Raw genomic sequence first — 22,114 nt, forward strand, 5'->3', positions numbered from 1 at the left:
ATCTCCTCCCCTAAAGATCCTGGGGCCTCAGCCTAATCACCTAATGCTCCAGGCAAATTAATAAGATAAATCGGTCATAAATGGATGCCTGGTGCTTTCTATAAATCAGTCCCTGTTAACGTGTCCCAGTTTGAGCAACCAAAAACAGAGGCACCCAAAATCACTATCACTTTTTTTGTAGGACACCACAGTGCTTGTGGTTCACTTTTGGGGTCTGCAGATACACTTCCAGTTATAGGGTGCAATGATTCGTATAAATAGAATACAGACTCCTCTTTCCAGCTGCCCCAGGGGCTCCCATGTGCTCAGGAGATTGTGGTTTCCTCTGCAGACCGTTTTTACATGACTCTGACTGGGTTTCCTTTTGCTGTGCTGCTCTCATGGTAATACATGGTGGTGTCTTCACTTCTGAGCCCACTGATCTCTACATAGGCTGTGCTGATGGAGTTGTCTCTGGAGAGGGTGAATAATCCTTTATATTTGTAGCATAGGCAATTCCTCCATTATTTGGCTTAATCCTGTTGAATCCAAGACAGCAAGTGGCTAGTAAAGCTGTACCCAGATGGTTTACAGGACAGCTTCTCTGACTCTCCAGGTTTTTTAATCTCAGCACCAGGCTGGACCCGTTGGATTTGGGACCAGACACCTGCAGTTACCCGACAAGAATGCATGAGTCTGAGTACCCTTCTTGTTGGCTCTCCTTTCTCCTCCACACCCCAGATCTCTCTGAAATTCACTTACCCGGGAAGGCTGCCAGCAGGGACAGAAAATGTAGCAAATATTTAATGGTTGTTTCTACAACACCCTCCATCTGGCACAGCAAGGTGACTCCTTTGGATGGTGATTTTCTCCCATTGCAAACTTCAAACAGGGAGTATAATTACTTTATTTGCATATTCAACATCAAAGACGCCTCAAAAGCTCGAAGGAGCTGAACGGGAATCAGAACGCATCAACTGTGCTTGGATCTGGCATCTGCCGTTCTTCTGGTTCTCAGAACTCACCCGAATCTATTTTTAATTAAATCTCTTGCAGTAGCACATCAGGAGAAGGCCCGGATTCTTTTGTGAGCTGCAGTTTATCTAGGTAAAATATTCAAAATGGGATTCAAGGAAAAGAATTAGCATTTAAAGGGAAACACAAAACAGATCTAGAGGCTGAACTTTCCTGAGCTGTCCAAGGGATTTGGATACCCAGTTCCCTTCCAAATCGATGGGGACTTGAGGTGGCTATTTCAAAGGTAGAAATGCTTGGGCATCAAAATCACATTGATTTTCAATTGAGTTAGGGCCTAAGTGCCATTTGTGCCTTTGAATATTTATCCCTTGGAGTCTAAATCCCCTAGACAGCTTTGAGACTCTTAGCACTTGTCTACACACAAAAGGTGTACCATTGGAACTATAAAGGTATAATTCAGGGGGTACAACACACTCCTCCCCTAATATGGACACAGACATACCAGTGTTACACAGGAGGGCAAAGTAAATTATGAAGATCTTCCCTTCTGGCCTTGAAATCTGAGTCTATGAATCAGTATAAAGTTTCTTCAGCTGGTGTGGCTGTTCTTGGGTGGGAAGGAAAATGCAATATCCCAGTATAAGGCACATTTCTGCAGCTATACCTGTGTCCAGCCTGGGGAGCGCATTGATACAACTATTACAATCACACACACACACACACTGCAGAAACCCTTCCCAAAATCTAATACTTGTACAATATCCGTGGGCCAAGGCGGCCTCAGGCATGATCTGTAAACAAGGGATCTGAAGAACAGCCCTGGGTTCTCCTCCCAGCCTTTCCAGTGGACCTGTTGATTCACCCTGGGGTGTAACATTAACTCTCTGAGCCTCTGCTGGTGTCTGCCTGGTATATTTGGATTGTGAACCCTTCAGCGCTGGGACTGCCTGTCCCCAGGGCGAAGTGCGGCACCCGGCATAATGGGGCCCTGAACGCCCTTAGGGTGTGTGAGACAGACCCCCACAGTGTGTCCGCACAGCTGTATAACTGATGTTTAAACAGACAGGGATTTCTGAGAGCTGCTGAGTAGATTAGTGTAGCTGGGTCCCCTTGATCGAAACGGTATTTTGGGTTTCAAATCTCAGCCCCAAAGAGTCATTAGCAGACAGACACTGGCTGTGATTTCCAGAGGGGCAGAGGAAAACAGGACTTGTACTGCGGAGGCAGCTGGATGTTATGAAAACCCCACACCGAAATCCCCTTTGGTTTCATTGGGATTTTGGCACCTAATTCCCTTCATCTCCATTGACAATTCCGGCCACTGGCTGCTCTGAGAAGTGTGACATTTCAGTGACGGCTCCTGTCTCCTCGCCTCCGATGTCCTTTTACTGGGTTAGATTGTGTCTCCTCTCCTCATGGGGAAAACACTTAGCCACTCGGGGACTATTTGTTAAGGGAGTTAGGGACCATTCTCAGGTACTCACTGGTAAAACAAGACGCCCTGCCCCCCACAGAAGTGGTGGGGAACATAAAGACGGAGATGGAGCAGATCTATTAAAAATGCCCGCGTGTTTATTTCACTCGGATTTCCCTTCAGTGGCTCTGAGTCCCACTGACCCCATAAGTTTTCAGGGCTCAGTGAAATCAAAGTCTTTTTCCTCTGAGGTGTCCGTGTTCTCCTGAAGAAGGGAAGCCCCGGCCTGTGAGCCCAAAGTCAGTGCGAGCTTTCTCGGGGCTGCCTCTCTTCGCTGGGGCAGCACACAGGGACCTGGCCTTCTTTAAGCACCCCTCCTCTCAGGGGAGGCGGGCGGCAGGTTTGTAGACATTTTGGTGGTGCTCAGAACGCCCAGAGCCTGCCCCCCCAAACCGCGGCCCCCACAAACTCCACCACCCACCTGCCTAAGGCTCTGGGAGGGAGTTTGGGTGGGGGGGGAGGAGGTCTGGGGGGCAGGCCCTGGACAGGGGCAGGGAACTGGGGTGCAGGAAGGGTGCAGGCTTTGGGAGGGAGTTTGGGAGGGGGGAGGAGGTCTGGGGGGCAGGCTCTGGACGGGGGCAGGGAACTGGGGTGCAGGAAGGGTGCAGGCTCTGGGAGGGAGTTTGAGGTGGGAGAGGGTGTGTGGGAAAGGGGTGGGGGTGCAGGCTCTGGGAGGGGGTGGGGGGTACTGCGCTTATCTGGGGCTCCTAGGCAGGGCGAGCCGGGTTTTCTATTGGCTGCAGGGGCGCTTGGGGAGGGAGCAGAGTGCAAAGACACAGACCCGCCCCACCCCACCCAGGGGCCGCAGGGCGGGGCCGGCAGCCACGTGGAGCGAGCAGGCAGGACCCCGCTCAGCTCCGCTGCGCTGCCGGTGGTGGGCGGGGGCCCCGGGGCCACTTTAAATCACCCGCCGGGAGCACCCGGGGGCTGAAGTCGGGGCCGAGGGACAGACCCGGCCTCAGACATTGCTGGAGCCGGGCCCCGGGCCAGGAATATTCCTGGTGTCCAGGCACCACGGGCCCAAAGACCTCGCCGCCCACCCGCCCCTTGTGCCCTCCCTCCTCAGCACTCCCTGGGTAGCCCCCTCTCCCCAGGGCTCCCTCTCCTCCCACAGACGGAGTTAAAGGCGCCTGTGTTGGGGGGGTCCTTAGTCTCCTCTCACTCCCAGCGAGGTTCGCTAACAGGGTCTAATAGCCGGGGCTCCCTTCCCTCCCGGGAGCTGCGGGCGAAGGCAGGGGGTCAACCCCCGGTAACGGCTCCCATCCTGCGGCAAACACACGCTTCCTGGCACACCCAGCTTCTCCAAGGGCTGTGATTGTTCTGGTCCCCTTCTCCTCCGGCTAATGTTGACTGTGTCCCGGGAACAGAGTCCTAGCTTGAAAAGTGATTTAGGCACTTAAGGATCTAAATCCCATTAGCTTTCACTGCTCCTAAGTCACTAGGGGATAATTACCCAGAGTCTGTTCACAGGGGTCACCGTTATCCCGGGTGGCTGAGGGCTGCAGTGTTCGCAGGAGACCCGGGTTCTCTCACTGGAGGGTTTTTGAATTGGTCCAGATGTGGTTTGTGTCACTGTGTCCCGAGCACAGTAATACGTGGCTGTGTCATCGGTTCTCAGGCTGCCCAGCTGTAGATAGGCCGTGCTCATGGAGGTGTCCATGGTGATGGTGAATCGCCCCTGGAAGGCCTGGGCGTAGCCAGTTTCACCGTCACTGGGATCGATGTATCCTATCCACTCCAGTCCTTTCCCGGGAGCCTGCCGTACCCAGCTCATGTAATAGCTGGTAAAGGTGTAGCCGGAGGTTTTACATGTCACCCTCACAGACTCTCCTGGCTTCTTGATTTCTGCCCCGGACTGGGTCAGCTGGATCTGGGACCTGACAGCTGAGAAGGAATAACAATAAGGAAGAAAAATATGATGAATTTTTCTCTCTTTCCCCCCTTCTCTTCCCATAGAAGGATTTATCCTTCTATTGCTCCCCCCACCATAGAATTATCTGAGCTCCTGGTGTACATATGAATTTATCCCCACATCACCCTGCTGAGGTAGGGATGTGCTGTTACCCCATTTTACCGACAGGAAACTGAGTCACACAGAGATTCAGCCTGGGATTTTCCAAATGCCTAAGGGATATTGACACCTAGCTCCTAGTAAAACCAACAGGAATTTAGCACCCAGATCCCTTAGGTAACTTTTCACATTCCATGACTGGTTTCAAGTCACATGTGACAGATACAGGGTTCAAACACAGAAGACTGTCACTCAATAATTCTATCTTAACCAGAAAACCATCCGTTGCTACACTTGCTGTCCGAGCTCGCTGCCTATCAGTTTCCTCCACTTACCGGAGAAGGCTGCCAAAAGGACAAGGAACCCCAGACACGCCATTTCAATTCTACCCAACCACCTTGTATGGTTCAACGACTGTGAACTGGCTGGCTGCCCCGGCAGATTTCCAGTGAGGCTCAGTCGCTCTCCTTTATCAGGAAGTTTCCCGACTTCATTTGCATGTGGTCATTGCCAAGGCATTTGAATAAAGCGCAGCTGCACCGAGCTTGGCAAATAAACGACCTCAGAACCCGGAGTGACAGAATCATGGAAATCGTGAGGCCATTGCATGGAATTCATGCCCCCATTCAGGAAAGCATGAAAGATGCTGATCTCAATGGGATTTCAGTGTAAGTTTAGAGATGAACGGGAAGCCCGAATGTTAAGATGCTTGACATTGGGTTACTAGACTGAAATAACCTATGGATATGAAAAAAAAAAAGCACTACCTGAAGCTATGAACATGAGCACCCTTCTTTGCTGAAATGTGTAGGTGAGCTGTGATTTCCACAACCCCCTGGGAATGCCAGGTACTTACTTTCCAATCTTTTCACAGCTTTGGTTTGTGACCAAATCCTGGCTTTGAAAATCCCGGCCTTATGTATCAGAGGAAAAAATCCTCTTGAGTGTTTCCGGGTTCACTTTTTATGAAAAATTTCTCCTTGTTCTTACACAGGACATTTTGCTGCCCCGGACCTTGCTTTCGCTTTTATTTAATGTTGGAGAGTGTTTTGTGTCTTGTCAGCCGGAAAATATCCGTCGTTGTTTTTTTCTTTAAATGCTGATTTAGATTTTGAAAGTGACTCTGGGGATTTATCTTAAACCATGGAAAATCTCTCTCCCTTTCTCTTTCCCTTTCCCTCTTGTTTGTGTCTGTCACCACTGTAATCTGGCAGCTCAGGATCCCAGAGCCATCCCTGTCACAGCAGCAGAGGAAGGAGGTTTTACCTGAACCCGCGGAAGAGGTGTGGTGCAGGGGATCGGACAAGATGTTCATTTCTCGGTTTGGAGCGTGGGACTCGAAGAAGCCCTGTTCAGTTTGTTCTGTATGGACAGACATCTTGCTCTCTGCTGTCTGAATGAACAGTCAAAGCAAGCAACTATAGCCATAGCCAACAATGAGAACTTGCCTAGCAGCTGGCCACCTAGGCGAAGTTTCAAAGCCAATTAATGGAGTTGGAAACTCAAAGTGTGTGTTGAACTCCCTCAGGGAGCGTGGAGATCTTATTCTTAACATCAGCCAGTGAAAACTTCCCCGGTGCAGCACCGAGCGAGTTTTTGTCTAGGAATTTTGTCTGCGCTGGGCGGATTTAGTCTCATTGTGTCCCTGGCCTAGTAATACAGGGCGGTGGCTTCAATCTGCTCATTTGCAAACAGAGCAGGGAGTTGGGATTCTCCCTGGAGATGGTGAATTGTTCTTTGACTGAGTCTGCATAGTAGGTTGCACTTGAATCCTACTTAATGTCAGCTAACCACGGCGGCCCGTTCCCTGGAGCCTGAGGTACCTGTTTCATCCAGTAGCCAATGAAAGTGAACCCAGAGTCTTTGCAGGAGACTGTTAAGGAGTCTCCTGGGCTTTTTGAGTCCTTTGCCAGCCCTACATCGCATTAGACATCTGCAAACACAAAAACAAGCAAGTAATGTACCCAAGGCATACACACAATAAGTACATTCTAACTCTCTTTCTGGAAATATTTCTATGGAAGAACAACACCCCCCAGGGAACTGGGAAGAAAAGAAGAAATCCAGAGAAGGAGTTCCTGATAATAGTGATGGATGAAAAGAAATAGATTCTTGGCTACAGAAAGAGGGGAGGTAATTTGTAAAGTGTCTTTAGGAGTTCAGGCTTTAAGCAGAAGGCTGAATTTACAGTATTTTGATTCAAGCACGCAGAGGGAAAAGATGGGCTTGTGGTTAAAGCCCTGGGGCCAGGGCTGGTCTTCTCACAAATTTACAGTGAAATAACGACCTCCTCTGTTGAATTCACACCTTCCAAAAGTGCAATAAGATTGAAGCAGGACACACTTTGAATTGGGAATGTGGGATCCACACCCAGACGGGCACTGAAATCATAAAGATTGGGGAGGGATAGCTCAATTGTTTGAGCATTGGTCTGCTAAACCCAGGGTTGTGAGTTCAATCCTTGAGGGGGCCATTTAGGGATCTGGGGCAAAAAGTGGGGATTGGTCCTGCTTTGAGCAGAGCATTGGACTAGATGACCTTCTGAGGTCCCTTCCAACCCTGATATTCTATGATTCTATGAAAATCAATGAAAGGGTTTGGGTGAAAGTTCATGGTGAGATTTGACTTGCAATGGGTCCTGTGTGCCTAAATCACTTAGGACCATGAGATCAATCCTGTGAAAATCCATGTAAGTGCCGACCTGCCCCTCTAGGGCCTTGGAACACAAAGGAGAGTGTGGCTGAATCTTGGACTACCTAACTTTAAGACCCTGCCCGCTAGTGCAATCCAACCCCTTGAGTTAGGCACCTCCAGCCCTATTAAACATGGAGGCAGATGTCACAGGCTGATTGGCCTTTTGAGGCAAGCTGGGATCTGCCTTGCCCATGACTTTGCAGCTATTCCTCAGCCTCACTGATGAGCTGGGAACATAGGAGCTCATCAGTGACCCCAGCTGGGTGTAATGGGGCTTCATTAGAAAGACTGAGCCTGGCTGTGGTGGTGAGGGAGGTGAGCATTGCTTCAATAGAGCTGGGAGCTCAGTAGAGGCCTAATTGAGGGGATCTAGGCAGGGTTGCTGGAGGAAGGTTTAGTTAGTTGGGGACAGGCTGTGGTCAGAAAGCAGAGCTATGGAAGTGGGGTGAACTCATGGGGGGGGGTAGAGTGAGATGGAGCCCTGAGGTAGGGTTTGTGAGGACCAGGGAGTGAGCTAGAAGGCCATGAAGGGTAGAAGGCTAGTTTAAAGGGCACTTGGGCTCCCAGTGGGAGGAGCCTAGGGGCCCTCGACACTCATAAGAGGAGGAACTGAAGTGAAGCTGAGCCGGATGGGGAAGGACCTTTGGTTCAGAGTTACCCCCTGGAATGGGACTGAACAGCTGTGGGGCTTGGGTTGAGACCTAGGAGGCCCAGTGGGAGAACCTGGAGAAGACACTGGCTGAGACACTTGCTGCTGAGAAATGGCCACCAGAGGGATGTGAGCAGAAAAGTCTCCTGTAACTTCCCATCTGGGCAGGTGGGGCTGCCCTAGAGGTAAGGATGCATGTGTAGAGGAGACTTAGGGGCTTGATAAAGGGAATCTGCAAAAGAAAACACACTGAGCGGGGAGCTGTCTGACCTACCCACTAGGAAATGCTGAGGAGGGGTTGGGTCCGAAGTCCCATCAGTGAAAGAGAGTTAGGTGCCTCACCCCAGTTGGGATTCATGGCCCTCTCCTGGAGTTAGGTGACTAAGCTATTACTTAACTCCCACTTCCCCACAACCACTTATGCCAGAGAAGGAGTTGGTGGTGCTTCCCTTAGCTTTTAATCTAGTGGTTAGAGCACTTGCCTAGGACATGGTAGAGCCAGGGTCATTTTCTTCCCCTCTGCCTGATGTGGGAGCTGGGATTTGAGCCACGTCTTCGACTGTCAAGGGCAGATTGACATTTGGGGTACAGACACCTGCAGTGCACCCCATTCTCTTTCAGACCAAATCAGTATTAATTAAGTCACGGTGGAACAGCATGAACAGGAGAGATTGAAAGACCCCTCCCCAAATACCCCGTAGCCTGGTGCTCAGGGCATTCACCCAGGACCGTTTTGCTGCTGTGACAGGTGATTGTCACAGGAGCCGAATCCACATTTTGAGAAACCACTAAGGAAACAGAAGAAAAATCTACTTACAATGAGGTTTAAGTGAGTTAGGAGCCTAAGACGTTTGGGGAGGAATTACCCCCTGTCTGTTTACATGGGCAAATGCTCTCTGGAGGGACGAAAGGCTGCAGTGTTCGTCGGAGACTTGGGTTCTCTCACTGAGGGTTTTTGAATTGCTGTAGATGTGGTTTGTGTCACTGTGTCCCGAGCACAGTAATACCTGGCTGTGTCGTCGGTTCTCAGGTTGCCCAGCTGTAGATAGGCCGTGCTCATGGAGGTGTCCCTGGTGATGGTGAATCACCCCTGGAAGGCCTGGGCATAGCTAGTGCCACCATTACCGGGATAGATGTATCCTATCCACTCCAGTCTTTTCCCGGGAGCCTGCCGTACCCAGCTCATGTAATAGCTGGTAAAGGTGTAGCCGGAGGTTTTACATGTCACTCTCACAGACTCTCCAGGCTTCTTGATTTCTGCCCCAGACTGGGTCAGCTGGATCTGGGAGCTGACACCTGTCAACAAACAACAATAAAAACCCCAGTTAATGCCATTGTTTTCCTCCTCTTCTCAGGTTTCTCCAAGTCCTTCTGTTGCCCTCCTCACAACCGTTTCTGATCTGCTTGTATGTAATCATCCGCACCACCCTCCTGTGAAGTAGGGAAGTACAGTTATTCCCCTGTTTAAGGGATTTGGACACCTACTTCCCATTCAAGATGAATGGAAATTTGGTATCCAGATCAACTAGGGGGCTTTAAAATTCCACACTGTGACTTGTTCAGAGGTAGGAATTTGAATCCAGAATCTCTGAATCCTACTGCTATGTCTTAGCTTTAAAACCATCTTCCCTAGCCTAGCCCAGCCGTCCTAACCAGACACCTGTAGGTTCATCCACTTACCTGGGAAAGCTGCTAAAAAGAAGAAGAACCCCAGACAGATCATTTTCAGTCTCCACAACAACCTGGCGGGCTGCAAAGCAGTAACCCTTCCTCTGCTGGCGGCTCTTCGGTGAGGGTCGCCTGCTTGCCTTTATCAGTCAGTTTTCCTACTTCATTTGCATGTGGGCGTTGCTCAATCATTTGACTAAACCTCAGCTTCACCCGCTGTTCCAAATAAATGTCCTGAGAGTTTAGAGGGACACAGTCCTGGAGGAGTCTAGAGCATGTTAACACAATTTGGGCCCCAATCCAGGAAAACACTAAAGTCACTTTGACCTCAGGGGGGACTTCAGTGTGAGCTGACAGATAATTGGTAAACTTGTGTGTTAAGGCGCCTAATAGTGGGTTACCAAAGTGTAACACCCAATAGATAGGAAACCAAAATAACCCACTATCAATGAATGTATCAACACCAGCCCTCTTCACTGGAGAAATATGTATGTGAGCTGTGATTTCCAAAACCTCCAAAGAGCGCTGGATGCTCAATTCCCATTGATTTGAAAGGGATGTGGGTGGGCAAACCCTGACTTTGAAAATTCCAGCCTTTGGTGCTGCGGACAATAATTCCTTGTGATTATTCCCAGGTTCAGTCTTTGGGAAGAAACTCTTTTTAAGCTATTATGATTCTTTGCTGCCCCCCTGTGGGTCTTTCCCTTTGGTAAACACAGAAACGATTTCCCCCTGTTCTTCCTTTAGATTTATGTAACTACATATGGGAACTTATGGGAACTACAGGCCAGTCAGCCTCACCTCAGTCCCTGGAAAAATCATGGAGCAGGTCCTCAAAGAATCAATCCTGAAGCACTTGCATGAGAGGAAAGTGATCAGGAACAGCCAGCATGGATTCACCAAGGGAAGGTCATGCCTGACTAATCTAATCGCCTTTTATGATGAGATTACTGGTTCTGTGGATGAAGGGAAAGCAGTGGATGTATTGTTTCTTGACTTTAGCAAAGCTTTTGACACGGTCTCCCATAGTATTCTTGTCAGCAAGTTAAGGAAGTATGGGCTGGATGAATGCACTATAAGGTGGGTAGAAAGCTGGCTAAATTGTCGGGCTCAACGGGTAGTGATCAATGGCTCCATGTCTAGTTGGCAGCCGGTATCAAGTGGAGTGCCCCAAGGGTCGGTCCTGGGGCCGGTTTTATTCAATATCTTCATAAATGATCTGGAGGATGGTGTGGATTGCACTCTCAGCAAATTTGCGGATGATACTAAACTGGGAGGAGTGGTAGATACGCTGGAGGGGAGGGATAGGATACAGAAGGACCTAGACCAATTGGAAGATTGGGCCAAAAGGAATCTGATGAGGTTCAATAAGGATAAGTGCAGGGTCCTGCACTTAGGACGGAAGAACCCAATGCACAGCTACAGACTAGGGACCGAATGGCTAGGCAGCAGTTCTGCAGAAAAGGACCTAGGGGTGACAGTGGACGAGAAGCTGGATATGAGTCAGCAGTGTGCCCTTGTTGCCAAGAAGGCCAATGGCATTTTGGGATGTATAAGTAGGGGCATAGCGAGCAGATCGAGGGACGTGATCGTTCCCCTCTATTCGACATTGGTGAGGCCTCATCTGGAGTACTGTGTGCAGTTTTGGGCCCCACACTTCAAGAAGGATGTGGATAAATTGGAGAGAGTCCAGCGAAGGGCAACAAAAATGATTAGGGGTCTGGAACACATGAGTTATGAGGAGAGGCTGAGGGAGCTGGGATTGTTTAGCCTGCAGAAGAGAAGAATGAGGGGGGATTTGATAGCTGCTTTCAACTACCTGAAAGGGGGTTCCAAAGAGGATGGCTCTAGACTGTTCTCAATGGTATCAGATGACAGAACGAGGAGTAATGGTCTCAAGTTGCAGTGGGGGAGGTTTAGATTGGATATTAGGAAAAACTTTTTCACTAAGAGGGTGGTGAAACACTGGAATGCGTTACCTAGGGAGGTGGTAGAATCTCCTTCCTTAGAGGTTTTTAAGGTCAGGCTTGACAAAGCCCTGGTTGGGATGATTTAACTGGGAATTGGTCCTGCTTCGAGCAGGGGGTTGGACTAGATGACCTTCTGGGGTCCCTTCCAACCCTGATATTCTATGATTCTATTCTATGATTCTATGATTCTATTCTAACTTGGTTATTTTTGTCTCCTGTAAACCATGGGGTAGGGAGGCTTCTTGAAAGGCTGATTTGGTTTTCTAACTTCCTCCAGAGATTTTTCACTGTACTGCAAAAAATGCATCCGTCGTCCTATTCATAAGAAATTTCTCTTTCTGAAGTGCCTTTTGCTACTGTTATCTGGAAGTTTGACTTCACATCCCTCCTCCTTATGGTAGCAATGAGAAGGTTTGATGTGAACATTCAGTGAACAGGTGATAGATGTTATATGTCTGTGTTATATACAAACAGGAGGTAACATTAGATGCTTGTGACCTCCTGACCCAGCCCTCACTTGTATGAATCCCAGGAGTTCCCTTCAATGTATTAAGTACCTAGGAATGTCTGTGTGCATCCTATGAATGTACAGAAAAACTAAGCAATGTCGTGTTACCAAGAATGCCAACTTGTCTTGTAGCTGGCCACTTAGGTTAAGAATTTCAAAGCCACCAATGTGATCTGGAATTGCGAATTGCGCATATAAATCAGCGGTTCACAAACTGTGGTTCAGGACCCCATAGTGGGTTGCGACCTCATTTTAATGGGGTTGCCAGGGCTGTCGTTAGACTTGCAGGGGCATGGGGCCAAATCCCAGGGCTGAAGCCATAGGCTGAGCCCCGCGACCTTGTGCCGGGGGTGCTCAGGCTTCGGCTTCATCCCTGAGCCTCAGGGTTCAGATTACAGGCCCCCTGCATAGGGTTGAAGATCTTTGGCCTCCCTGCCTGGGGTAGCTGGGATCGGGTTGACTGAGCCTTTGGTCCCCCCTCCTGGGAAGTGTAATTTTTGCTGTCAGAAAGGGGTTGCGGTGCAATGATGTTTGAGAACCCCCAATAACTTCTTTCGGCAGCTTGGAAAAATCTCATTCTTAATGGTGAGCGAGTGACAGCCTTTCTCTGTGCTGCCCCAGGGGTTTTTGCATGGCTGTGCATGGATTTCTTCTCACTGTGTGTCTCTCGCACAGTAATACCCGGCAGTGTCTTCAGGCCGCTCATTTGCAGATACAGCAGGTTGTTGGGATTGTCCCTGCAGATGGTGACTCGCCCTCTGACCGAGTCTGTATAGTAGCTATCTCCCCCATCCTGCCGAATGCTGGCTGCCCACTGCAGCCCTTTCCCCGGAGCATGACGCACCCAGTCCATTCAATAGCTGCTGAAAGTGAACCCGGAGGCTTTGCAAGAAAGTTTTAGGGACTCTCCTGAGTTTCTGAATCCACCGCCGGACTCCACCAGCTCCACATCACACCGGACACCTGGGAACACAGAAGATACCAGTAATGTACCCAGTGCATAGTACAATACATAACCTAACTGTTTATTGATATAACTCTAGGGAACAGGAACACACCTGAGAGAGCAGAGAGGAAGAGAAGAGATCTCCATAAGGAGAGCATGATGATTAATGAAGAGAACTAGACCCAGAAAGGGGTGTAGTTTGGAAAGTGTCTCTAGCGGCCTTGGCTTTAAACAGATGGCTTCCTCCGTGAAATTCCATGGTTTGTTTGTGGTGTATAAAGAGCAACCGGATGGGGCTGTGGTTAAAGCACTGGACTGAGGGCTGGTTTACACGTACACTTGCAGGAGAATAATTGTATTTGTTTCATTCACACCTTTACAGACTGAAGCTTGAAATAGAACACCAGGCCGAAAGGAATCCACACAGAGACCGGCACTTCAACCTCAAAGGGTTAACATCAGTGTCGTGACAAGGGTGAAAGTTTATGGCACAGGTATAATTTGCAATGGGAAGTCAATTGTTAGCCTAGAATCAGACAGGCTGAGAGTCTCAAACTGGTAAAGATCCTCTGGCCTGTGTTCTGCAGGAGCTCGGACTATGCCCTTAAATCTCTGACACTAAGAAAGGAACCTAAAGGAGTTAGGAACACCGATTTCATTTTGTTGTTTTAGTGCGATTTGGACACCTAAATCTCAGGGCATCTCCCAATCCCAGCCTTTATCTATTGGGGCCCGGTTATTAAAATATTGAGGCAAATGAAGAAGCAGATAAATAGCTAGTCAGATTTTTAAGATCACGATGGAACCTAACTTCTACTGAAATCTATGGGAGTTAGGCACTCATCTGATTCTGAACTTCCCACAAGGTGCCTTTCTGATTCTTGAGGCATCGACAGACCAGAGAGTTCAAGGGGTTTAGGCTGAGAGTTTTCAAGGTGTCAGTCATTGCTTCATTCAGCGGTTCAATGCCTAATCAATTTAGGAGCCTGAATCTCATGATCAAATACAGAGAAGCCTTGAAAAATCTGGGCCTTAGTGCTGCAGGTTTCCACCTGTAAAAAGGAGATATCGCGTTTCAGGGGTTCAGGGATATAAAGATTGATATTTGAGGTGTTGTGATAAAGGGTTGATGGGGTCTATATAATTATCTAGATAGAAAAAGTGAACTTAAGCTTGAGCTCAGAATGGTGGAATTCCGCTCGTCGTGTCACTGATAGAAAAGGTTTCAGGGTAATATTGTTTGTGTTGCAATAACACCAAGAGGACCCAGCCGAGTGCCAGGCCTTGGCCCTGTGAGACCGTCCTTTGCACAAAGCTCTTACCAGGCTGAAATTTTTTTCAAAGCCTCCTAAGGGACGTGGTTGCCCAAATGAATAAGAATTGAGAATCCCGATCTCTTACTGGGCTTCGAAAATCCCACGGTAAATAAGGAAAGGGGGGCACGGAGAAATAGAGGCCCAGGTCATGGAAGGGAGTGGCCCAGCAACAGGTGAGTGACAGAGGCTGGGAAAAAATCGCTGTCTCCTGACTCCAAATCCAACAGCCTAACAACTAGTAGACAGGTGGAATTTCAAGGAGAGCCAACAGCTTTATGAAATACTTCTAGTTAGTTTAATTTGTATCATTTGGGTTTCTCTGTATGAAGGTGGAGGTCGTGGGGATGGTGTTCCACAGAGGATTTAATATTCATTCAAAAGGGAGAGAATTTAGAATTCAGATTTTCCTTGTACTGTGGGCTTCTCATCTGACACACAAGGAGAGGATCCTGGGGAATGACCAAATGTTTTTCTTTGCACCCAGAGCACTCCTCGCCAGAGCTTTTCTAGTGCTTTAATCAGTCCAGCTCTAGGACGTTTCTCTGGGTATTTGCCCACCTCTGCACAGTGCTACAAACCCAGAGAGCCATAGGCTGCTGTACAAACTGCTGGGTAATTCTTGCGCAATCTTCCTCTTTCCCTGCCAGTGGCAGCTTCTGAATGTGGAACAGGAGCTTGGTCAGCACACAACTGAGCCGGGCTGCAGGATAGAAATTTTGAAACCCAAGATCAGGCTGAGAAAAGTATTTCAATTGGGGGGAAAGTGGCAAGAATCCAGTTCTGCTGATTTACCACTGCCCCATGGACTTCAAAGGAACTCTGGCGGATGGACGCTGGCTGCATGGCCACCCTCTGACGTTAACACCTATTGACATCATTTGAGCGCCTGGCCCGCTGGTTCCAGGAAAGCTGGGCTGATTCACACTAGCTGTGGATCTGGCTTTCTCTGCCTACCGGCTGCAGTAGACAGCATTGGGGCAGGTAGGAGCTAAGTGGCTGCAATAGTTTGTCCCACAAGTGCGTTAAAAGGCTCAGTTCTGCAAGGGTCAAAATTCAGTCCGTGTGAGTGGGAATGGAGGGGTCTGAGCCACTCCTTCAGAGATGCATTTTGCAGCATGTGCTCTGCGGGGTGGGTTGCTCAGAGGCTTTGATAAATGAGCTTTGATTGTGAGGCACACAGACACCAGAGGGTGTTGGGAGACATGCGTCCCAGACTTGTCAGATCTAAGGTGCATTTAGACTGTTACCTTTTCTCTGGCAATGGTCAATAATACGCTTCAGAGGAAGATGTAAGAACTCTGGAGGCGGAAGTGGGCCAGTCTGTCCCGCACATCTCCCCCTGATCTAGAATAGAGACTGGCTTAAAGCTTGATGCCTGAGGTTTAATGACCCTTTCAATTGTATTATAACACTGAATATTATACCCATGTAAATATCCAGTTCTTTTCTGAACATTCTTAAATTCTTGGCCACAATGACTTGTCTTGAGAATGGATTCCACAGTTTAATTACATGGTGTGTCATGTCAATACCCGCTTGTCACAGAGTCCCTGGGTGATGCTCTGGAACTGCTCCCTATGAAGCCAGTCAAGACTCTGGGGCAGTTGCCTTCCTGTGAGCAGCCTGTCTGCAGGACACACAGCTCACTCAGCTTCCACCTTCCTGGGTCTTCCCAAGCTGTTGTGGACTCACAGGCCTGTGTGCTCTCAGCTCCCCAGGGTTTCCAGAGAGAACCCCTAGTGTGCCAGCCCTTCTTGAGATCACCACCTCTTTGCCAGGGTCGAGCTGCAGACTCCTCCGCCCCTGGGACCACTCGCTGCAATCTCCCGGGGGACTCTGTTACTGCAAAACAGGTCACACACTTCTCTCTGGTCACACACTTCCAGGGGTTAACCGCCCCCTGAAAACGTCTCTCTCTGAAACTTCAGCACACCTGGTCCCCATCAATCCCCCTTCGTTTTACTGCTCCCCAGTCACTTACTGCAGAAAGCGCCGTCCACGGGGTGCAGTAGATCCCACTTTTGCCACCAGTTGTCACGGAGTCCCTGGGCGATGCTCTGGAACTGATCCGCATGAAGCCAGTAAGGACTCTGGGGCAGTTGCCTTCCTGTGAGCAGCCTGTCTTCAGGACACAAAACTCACCCAGCTTCCACCTTCTTGGGTCTGACCTCGGAGCATTCAGCATCCTCTGCCCCTCCGTGCACTTTCCACAGCAAGTCTGCTCAGGCGGGGCTCCTGGGGAAGCCAGAGGGTCCTGCACCCCAACTTCGCAGTCAGACAGGACTCTCAGCCAGCCAGTAAAACAGAGGGTTTATTAGACGACAGGAACATGGTCTAAAACAGAGCTTGTAGGTGCAGAGAATGGGACCCCTCAGCTGGGTCCATTTTGGGAGGCAGTGAGCCAGACAACTACGTCTGCCCTTCAATCCATGTCTCCAGCCAGCCCCAAATTGAAACTCCCTCCAGCCCCTCCTCCTCTGGGCTTTGTCCCTTTCGCGGGCCAGGAGGTCACCTGATTCCTTTGTTCTCCAACCCTTTAGCTCTCACCTTGCAGGGGGGAAGGGCCCAGGCCATCAGTTGCCAGGAAACAGGGTGTCGGCCATTCTCTGTGTCCAGACTCCTGCACACACCTGCCCTCTAGGGCTCTGCAATGATCATACACCCTTACCCCACCCCTTAGATACTTAAGAACTGCATAGGGGAAACTGAGGCACCCCCACACTATTCAGAGGAAACATTAAGAACAGTCCCACTTCATCACATCTCTCCCCCCTTCGAGATCGAACTGAGCGGGGTCACTTTAGCCACCAACGTTCCCATGGATGCCCCAGCATCTGTCCCATTCCTTTAGCTGGCTTTTTTTAAATTAAATCTCAGTCAGAATTAATACTAAAAAGGGGAGAAAAACCCAACTGTTTTCAAGACTGAGCTTGATAAATTTATGGTGGGTGGTGGTATGAGGAGATGGCCACATGCCATTGTAGGCACATCGACAACTGCTCGTAGCAAATATCCCCAATGGCCAGTGAAGGTGGGGAGGGCTCTGAGTGACTACAGAGAACTCTTTCCCCAGGGTCTGGCTGGTGGGTCTTGCCCACATGCTCAGGGTCCCACTGCCTGATATTTGGGGTCATGAAGGGATTTACTGTTACCTCCCCCTGCCAGAGCCTTTTGCTACTGGGTTTAGCTACACAGCCAGTGAGTGTGGAGGCAGCCTATGTATTTCAGACCACGTCTTTGGTCTGTCAAGGTAATTCTGAATTCTAATCCTGGTCTCTAAAGTGCTTGCAACCCCTCCCAGATTGGTATAATCTGCAAACTTTGTAAGTGTACTCTCTCTGCCATTATCCAAGTCATTTATGCAGCTATTGAATAGAAGTGGACCCAGGACAGATACCTGTGGGACCCCACTCGATATTCCCTTCCAGCTTGACTGTGAATCATTCATAACTACTCTCTGAGTACATTTTCTAACTAGTTCTGCACCTACCTTATAATAGGATCATCAGTCTATATTTCCCTGGTTTGCTTACGAGAAGGCGATCTGAGACTGTATGAAATGTCTGACTAAAGATGAGATGTACCACATCTACTGTTCCTATCCCCGCCCCCATCCCCTAGTTTTGATACCCTGTCAAAGGAGGATATGAGGTGGGTTTGACGTGATTTGTTCTTTACAAATCCATGTTGACTGCTAGTTGTCACCTCATCTTCTGGGTGCTTGCAAATTGATTATTTGCTCCATTCTTTCCGGGTACAGAAGTTACATTTTTGGATTATAATTCCTGGGTTGCCCTTATTCTGCTTTTTATTGAAAGGTACCACTTGCCCTCTTCCAGTCTTCTGGGATCACTCCTGTCCTGCGAGAGTTCTCAGAAATAAATTGTTAATGGCTAAGGTCTCTTTGGCCAGTTACTTAAGTATTCTCTGGTGTATTTCATCTGGCCCTGCTGACTTGAGGACGTCTAACCTGTCTACATAAGTCTTAACTTGTTGTTTCCCTATTTTAGCCTATTTAGCCTATTTCAGATCCCACCCCATTTACACTGATGTTCACTGTTAGTCCTCTGATTACTGATAACCTTTTTGGTGAAAACCTAAACAAAATGGTATTTAATATTTCGGCAATTGCTGCATTTTCTTGTGACTGTGTTTCCCTCCTCATTGAGCAGTGGTCCTTCCCTGTCCTTCATCTTCCTCTTGCTTCTAATGTATTTGTAAAATGTTTTCTTGTTACCCTCAATACTTCAATGATTGTGATGCTCAGACACTACAGTAATGGGGACAATATAAAAACCTAAGATAGCTTGACGGCTCGAGCTCAAACATGGCTTATAAAAAAAAAAAGATATGCAAATGCATATCCTTAATGCCCTGCCTAAGTCATTTAATAGCTTGACACCTGCATGGCTAGGACACAAGGAGGGGTCTGTGCAGCTAATGCCCGGACACCATGAGCACTTTATCCAGCATCAACAGCATATTTTGGCTGAATTGTCTCTTCTGTCTAGTGCGTGTAAAGGAATGATGGTTTCTGACATTTTCTGGAAATACTGCGGAATATTGTGCATTATGGGCCTGGTGCAAAGGTCACTAAAGGCAAGGGGAGGACTTCCAATGGTCTGAGTGGGGTTTGGAGCAGGGCCTACTGGAATGTTGATTAACATTTTTGAAGGGGACTTAGGTAATGGAGTATCTAATTCCCCTTGACTGTACCCTTTGAAAATTCCAGATGTGATTCATGATACTTTTTCCCCCCTAGGGGCTCTGTCAAAGGTTCAGCTGGTGGAGTCTGGAGGGGATGTGAAAAAGCCCGGAGACTCACTCTGCCTCTCCTGCAAAGCCTCCGGCTTCTTCATCAGTAGCAACTGGCTGGATTGGATCCATCATGTTCCTGGGAAGGGACTGGAGTGGGTCTCCAGCATTGATAGTGCAGGTACCCCATATGACCTGGACTCAGGGAAACGGCAATTCAACATCTCCAGAGACGCCTCCAGTAACCTGGTGCATTTGCACACAAGCAGCCTGAAACCTGAAGATGCCGGTGTGTATCCTTGTGCTAGAGATATGGGATCTCTCGCTCAGTGAGACCAGGCGGTGTCCTCGGGCTTCAGGCCGGTCATTTGCAGGTACAACAGGCTGTTGGGGTCATCTCTGGAGACGGTGAATCGCCCTTTTACCGAGTCACTGTTGTCTATGCTGGTGCTGTAAATGCTGGCGGTTCCTTCCCATGAGCCTGTCAGACCCAGTTCATCCCGGAGCTGCTGATGGTGAACCCGGAGGCTTTGCAGGAGAGGCGGAGAGAGTCTCTGGGCTTCTTCACACCCCTCCGGACTCCACCAGCTGCAGCTGGGACCGGGCACCTGGGAATAACAATTAATTATGGGGAATATGAGGACATCGGGCAATAGCGCTGTAACCCCCCGCCTCCCCAGTACATCCAACCCATGGAAAGGAGAATGGACCTTCCGGAGATGCTGCAATGAGAACCAGGTACAACCAAGCTTCATTTCCCCGGGTGCTGGAGGGAAAGTTCTCCGGGGACTGGCTGGTGACTGCAGAGACCCGGGGGGTTGCGGATTGTGTCTCCGGGTGCAGCCTGGGCAGAGAGAGGGACAGATTTAAACTGGAAACTCTCACCCTCATTTGCATATCCCGCTCCTTATAAGAGACACCCGCCAGTTCCTAGCCCGGACTCAGTTCCTTTGTGTGGGGCTGAGAGAAGAGGCGGCGCTTTGTCTCTGTGGCACCTAACCCTTGTCTCAGTCGGAGCTTCCTACTCGACCATAAGGAGAGAAACTGGCATCTTCTTTATCCCTCCTCTAGCTTCCCCATCTAACCGTGACCCTGAGGATAAACTTCACCTTCATATATGTCTGAACCGGAAAACTACATGAATACCTGACTTAGAGCCCCAAAACCAGACTTTACCCAGGATGTAATTCCAACCCTGAGTTTTAATACTGGCCTCACCCTTCATCCCTACCTAGAAACTAACACTAGGGGAGACTTTGGGGAGTCCGGGGCCGTATCTCAGTCAGTGGGAGCTGCGCTCTGCGACCCTCGTGCCCCTCCCGCCCCCCACCCACGGGCCTCTGCTTCTGCCTCGGGAGCCGCCTCCCCCTGAGCAACCCCATGAAATCCCACCGTGTCCCTGTCCACAGCCCTTAGCCATGTGACTGTCCCCAATGCCCTGCGGGCCAGTGCTGGGCTGTGATGTCATCGGGGGCTGAGGGGCGGGGTCTTTTATCTCCATGGTGACTCTGTGACATCCCATGAAGTTGCGTCCCATGAAGTGAGCTGTAGCTCACGAAAGCTTATGCTCAAATAAATTGGTTAGTCTCTAAGGTGCCACAAGTCCTCCTTTTCTTTCTGCGAATACAGACTAACACGGCTGTTACTCTGAAACCTGTGACATTGTGGAACTTTACTGTGGGCAGGATCCTGAGCTGCACCGTTTACACCAGGGCTGTGATTTCCAGCTGTCAAATGGATGAAAAAAATGCTCGAGTCTCTTTGGAAAGTCCCAGCGGTGCCACATTCCCAGGCTCAGCGGAGCGGGGTTTATTCCGGCGCTGGGTGATCTCTGCCCCCAGGACCATGTCTAGGCACCAGCAAAGCAAGCTTACATGCTTGGGGTGGCAAAAAACCTAGAGCCGGCCCTGCCAGCGAGCCACCGCCGCAGAGGCAGAGGGAGGGGCAGGGCCCGGAGCCACCCCCGAGAGGAGGAGACGCCACCCATGGCACGGGGCTGAGTGGCCTCCTCTGGCCTTGCTGAGCCAGACTTCACTGCAAACAGCTGGCCTGGTGCACAGAGCTGCCCCTGAACTCAGGACTGACCGGTCCAAAGCTGCTTCCCACCCCCCTCCGGGCCAACTCGCCTGGGATTGGTCCAGCATCGGGACCCGGGTATTTTGACACCAGCCCGCCACCAAGCTCTGGGCACCATCCATGTTCCCTGGCTGTTCTGGTGCTGCGGGACTCAGCTCTGCCCTCTGAGCCCTGGGGGCTCCATGGGGCTCCATGCCGGTGGAGTTTGGCTGGAGGTGCATGGCCGGATACCCTTTTGTGGGTCTTAAATGAGCAACTGCAGGGGCCTGGCTTTGGATGCCCCTGGACCAGTTGCTCCTTCCCTCCAGTTAGGTGCCAGAGGAATGGAGAAAGGTTTGACATATGCCATCTTTAGGAAAGGGACCAGTGAAGCACCAGGGCACTATAGGCCAGTCAGCCAAACCTTGATCCCTGGAAAGGGACTGGAACAAATTACTGAAAATGTATTTGTAAGCACCTGGTGGATGAGGAGGATTAGCCAGCATAGATTTGCCAAACCAGCTGAATTTCCTTCTTTGGCAGGGTCACTGGCCCAGGGGATGGGGGAAGCAGCAGCTGGGCCATCTCTCCATTTTCGCCAGGCTTTGGTGGCTCCAAGGGGAGGAGTGGAGCTGGGGTGCTGGTGTTAATGAGTACACTAGTAGGAAATTGTTTTATTTCACTAACTACAAATTCTGTTTTCATTTTTTAAAAATTTAAACAGTCAAAACAAAAAAAAAATTGCAAAGTGCAAACTTGTAAAAGCCAAAAAAAGGGGGAGCAGCCAAAATTTTTTCTGCTTGGGGCAGCACAAAACGGGGAGCCGGCCTGTCTGCCCCACAGCCCCGCCGGGACTCTGAAGGGCCCATTGCCATATCCCAACCTACATCTCTCTCTGCTTCAGTCCCACGTTTTGAACCTGGGGCTGTGATAGTTCCCCGGCCTCACGGTGGCGTTGTGGGGATAAAGGCAATAAACGTTTGTGAAGGGCAGAGATGCCACGGGGAGGGGCCCCACATCGGTTATAATTAACTAATTACCTTCCACTGCATTAATGTCATAAACATCCCTGGTGTAAATCAGGAGTAACTCGAGTTTAGTGAAAGCAGTT

At 49.6% G+C, this 22,114-nt stretch overlaps 1 gene segment (V, D, J or C); it reads right to left on the reverse strand.

The window, feature by feature from the left end:
* Positions 1 to 1,016: 1,016 nt before the first annotated feature.
* On the reverse strand, positions 1,017 to 4,860 carry LOC140896795 (immunoglobulin heavy variable 1-69-2-like). The segment is given in 3 exon segments: positions 1,017 to 1,082; positions 3,885 to 4,315; positions 4,778 to 4,860. Coding segments are annotated over 3 exon segments (540 nt in total).
* Positions 4,861 to 22,114: the final 17,254 nt, after the last annotated feature.

Source organism: Lepidochelys kempii, chromosome 13 (assembly GCF_965140265.1).
Source record: "Lepidochelys kempii isolate rLepKem1 chromosome 13, rLepKem1.hap2, whole genome shotgun sequence".
Taxonomy (NCBI): domain Eukaryota; kingdom Metazoa; phylum Chordata; order Testudines; family Cheloniidae; genus Lepidochelys; species Lepidochelys kempii.